Source organism: Chlorella variabilis, assembly GCF_000147415.1.
Source record: "Chlorella variabilis unplaced genomic scaffold CHLNCscaffold_8, whole genome shotgun sequence".
NCBI lineage: Eukaryota > Viridiplantae > Chlorophyta > Trebouxiophyceae > Chlorellales > Chlorellaceae > Chlorella > Chlorella variabilis.
In genome coordinates, this window is record NW_005435080.1 from 1,590,883 (window position 1) to 1,594,419 (window position 3,537).

A 3,537-nucleotide genomic window follows, 5' to 3' on the forward strand; every position below is an offset into this window, starting at 1 on the left:
GTGAGGGGCTTGCAGGGCGCAGGGCGCGCAGTGCAGCTGCCATGAGAAACGGGCCAGCTGAGACCCGCCCGCCTGCGCGCCCGCTGCTGTCGCAGTGCGCGGCAACGCCTCCTACAGCTACCAGTCCTGGGTCATCTACTACGCCGCCAGCGCCTGCTTCGCGCTCTCCCCGACCCCGAATGAGGGGGATGAGGGATGCCTGCAGGTGAGGCGGGGCTGGGTGGTGGCGCGGGGCGCGTGTGCGGGGCAGGCTGGCCTGCTGGCTGCCGAGGGCAATTGCCGGGCTGCGGGGGGCCATGCCTCCCCCGGCCGCTGCCGCCGCAACCGCCAAACATGCACCCGCTATGCGCCTGCGCACACACCCACGCCCGGCCGGACCGCTCCGCGGCACCGCAGATCTCCCAGTCCCGCTCCACGCTGATGAGCTATGGCGTGGAGATGGGGGGCGTGGGGTACTGGGTGGAGAACCACGACACCGACCGCTTCCTGTCTACCCGCGCCAGCCTGCCCGCCTACCGCAACGCTCTGGCGTTCATAGTGCTAGCGGAGGGCATACCCATCATGTGAGGCAGGCGGTCAGGGGAGGGGAGGGGGAGCGGCCTTGTGGCCACTGCCAGTGGGGAGCGGCACCGCAGCTGCTGGAAGTGTGTGATGCACTGCTGGGTGGGGTGGGCGGCCCAGGCTGGCCGCCTTCCTGCGGCAACTGCTGCGTGCCTCCGGCAGTGAACACTGTATCGAGTCCACTCCAGTCCACTCCCCCGAATGCGCCCATGCTCCCCACCCCAACCTCCCACCACCCCGCCTGCCACCGCCCGCAGCTACTATGGTGCGGAGCAGGGCATGACTGGGTTCAACAGCAACAACACCAATCGCTGGCCGCTGTGGGAGGTGGGGTACGATGACACCAACCCGCTGTACTCGCACATCCGCACCCTGGCGTGGTACCGCTGGTGGATGAACCTGGGCAACAAGTCGTTCACAGGTGGGCAGGGGGCGGCTGCTTGGTGGCTGGGTGCCACGGCAGGGCTGGCACGGTGCTGGGGCGCCTGTCGGACGCGTTGAGGACGCTGGATGTGGGCGCTTTGCGTGCAGCGGTGGGCCAGCGAGCAGCCCCCAACTGCCTGCTGCCGTGCGTGCCTGCCAGCCGCAGCCCCAGCGGGACACGGCCGGGCAGCGGGGGTGCCACACAGCCCAGTGCCTGGATCATGCCACCACCACCCCACCCCACCTGACCACCAACACCAACACCCCCCCACACAAACGACCAACACCCGTCCTGCCCCCGCCCCGCCTGCGCGATTGCAGAGCACTACATGGACCGCCGCACCTACACCTTCTCACGCGGCAGCGACATGGTGGTGGTGCTGACCAACGGCAACTACTCGGAGGCGGGTCCCCGCCCTGCGGCCTACAACCTGTCGGGCCTGGCCAGCTTCGCGGGGGACACGCTGTGCGACGCGCTGCGCAGCGGGGTGAGCGAGAGCGCGCGCTGGGCGCGCCGCCACGCCGTGGTGCCAGCCGCTCCGCGCGCTGACCTGGCGGCAGGCCGTGCAGCCTCACTCACTGCTGCGGTCCGGCTCTTGCGCCGGCCCCCTTGCTGCGTGGGGTGTCGCTCCGCCATGTGCCTGCCTGTCCCACTCCCGCTGCGCTGCTGTGTGTCTCCTGTGCCGCAGTACTGCGTGGAGGTGTCGGAGGAAGGTGTGGCGCTGGTACAGCCCTCCCCCACCGACGAGCCCCTGCTGCTGGTGCACGACAACTGGGTCCGCTCCGACACTTTCTTCGTCATGCTGCACAACCGGCCGGTGCGTGCCTTGTTGCAGGCTGCGCTGGGCGTGCTGGGCGTGCTGGGCATGCCGCAGCGATGCACGGATTCACCTCTCTGACGTGTAACCGCCGCGTGCATGCTGGCGTGCGCGCGCTGGTGCTCCTATGGGCAGTCTGACTGATGCATCCCCGTGCTGCCTCCGCCTGCCTGGCGTGCCTGCCACTGCTGCAGGTGCTGTGGCAGCAGGGCCTGATCGTCACCTTCAGCACCCTCTGCGGCGCCCTGCTGCTCTGGTTTGCCGTGGGGTACGGCATACAGTACTACCGCACGGGCAGCATCCACCCGGCCCAGGACTTCTCCGCCTCCTGCTCTTGGCTGGCGGCCGCGTGGCGGCGCTGCTGGCGGCGCTGCTGCTGCTGCTGCGGGGTGCGCGGCAGCGGGCAGGCCAGCGTGTCGGCCAACAGCGTGCACTCTGAAAAGAGTGTGGGTAAGGCCACAGAGGCCGATTCGGAGGATTTGGCCAGGAGGGAGTCTGCTCTGGCGACAGCCTTTCACATGATGCAAGGTGGGGGCTGCTGTGGCGGGCTGGGTGGAAAGCGGCTCCACGCTGCGGCCGGTGGAGGGGCGGGCGGGTGGCGGCTGCGCCGGGGTGGCGCCGCTGCCGCGTCGGCCGGTAGCAACCCAACGCCTGTTGTGGTGCTGCCGCCGACGCCGCTGCTGCAGTGTCGCCTTCTCAGAGCAGCCAGAGCCACACGCAGCGGGGCGACGCCGCCGCCGGCCGGCCGCATCACTTGGACGCGCTGGATGATGAGGAGGAGTTGATGCTTCCCACCCGGGTGTCCACCCACCGCGCCCTGAGGCTGGACTCTCTCGTCAGCCGCCGCCCCTGCTCCATGCTGCACGCCCTGGTGAACTGCCTCAAGGTGAGCGCCGCCCTTGCCAGCGCCCCGCAGTGACGCCCTGATGGCGGCGGGTGCAGCCAGCCGGCCCTGTCTCGCCTCGGCCCCTCCTCCTCTTCTGCACTAGCCTGCCTCAACCTTGCCTGCCCCTTCCTCTCTCCCTCCCTCCCTCCCTCCCTCCCTCCCCCCACCCCCACCCACCCCTCAGACCACCCCGCGTATGGTGATGCACGTGGCGCTGGAGTATGCGGTTCCGCACCTGGGCCTCACCAGCCAGCTCATGTACGGCGGGCTGGGCAAGGTGGTGGAGACCTTCATCTGCCACACCACCCGCCCAATGCTGGTCTGCGCCCCCATGTATGCGCCCTTCTACGCGCCGCCCGCCCCCGGCGCCGGCACCGGCCCCGTGCTGGGTGAGCCCTTTGCCGGCACCACGCCCGTCATGTCCCTGCCCGCCATCGTGGGCGGCACCAAGCACCTGGTGGACGTGTATGTCACGGCGGCCGCCCCGCCAGAGCCACCCGCCTCGCCCAAGGCCAACGGCTTCGGCGGCAACGCCGACCCCCACCCCACCGTCTTCTTCCTGCTCCTGGCCAGCGACATCTTCACGCGCCGCACACGCGGCACCATCTACCAGCACGCCAGGTGTGTGGCTGGCAGGGTGGGGCCGGCAGGGCGTGTGGGGTCGGGGCACGCAGCCATGGTGCACCCAGTACATCCATGGCGACACCCAGCATCACCCCCACCCCCTACCTGTCGCCCCCTTCTTCGCAGCGAGGCCGAGGAGCTCGCCTTCTTCTCCATCTTCAACCAGGCGGTGGCGCATGTGGTGGAGACGCTGGGGGTGGGATCCCTCCAGTTCCACGATTATCA

General features: G+C 69.8%; 1 protein-coding gene across 1 annotated transcript in view; it reads left to right on the forward strand.

Moving 5' to 3' along the window:
* The window catches only part of CHLNCDRAFT_145119 (hypothetical protein), a gene marked incomplete at both ends in the record, with an annotated part of 5,692 nt that overhangs the window by 1,592 nt on the left and 563 nt on the right, over positions 1 to 3,537 (forward strand). The window contains 9 exons of the mRNA XM_005848305.1: positions 118 to 205; positions 397 to 563; positions 819 to 982; positions 1,306 to 1,472; positions 1,674 to 1,802; positions 1,997 to 2,330; positions 2,489 to 2,688; positions 2,873 to 3,309; positions 3,439 to 3,508. Coding sequence (XP_005848367.1) covers positions 118 to 205; positions 397 to 563; positions 819 to 982; positions 1,306 to 1,472; positions 1,674 to 1,802; positions 1,997 to 2,330; positions 2,489 to 2,688; positions 2,873 to 3,309; positions 3,439 to 3,508 — 1,756 coding nt within the window. The remainder of the gene's footprint in view (positions 1 to 117; positions 206 to 396; positions 564 to 818; positions 983 to 1,305; positions 1,473 to 1,673; positions 1,803 to 1,996; positions 2,331 to 2,488; positions 2,689 to 2,872; positions 3,310 to 3,438; positions 3,509 to 3,537) is intronic.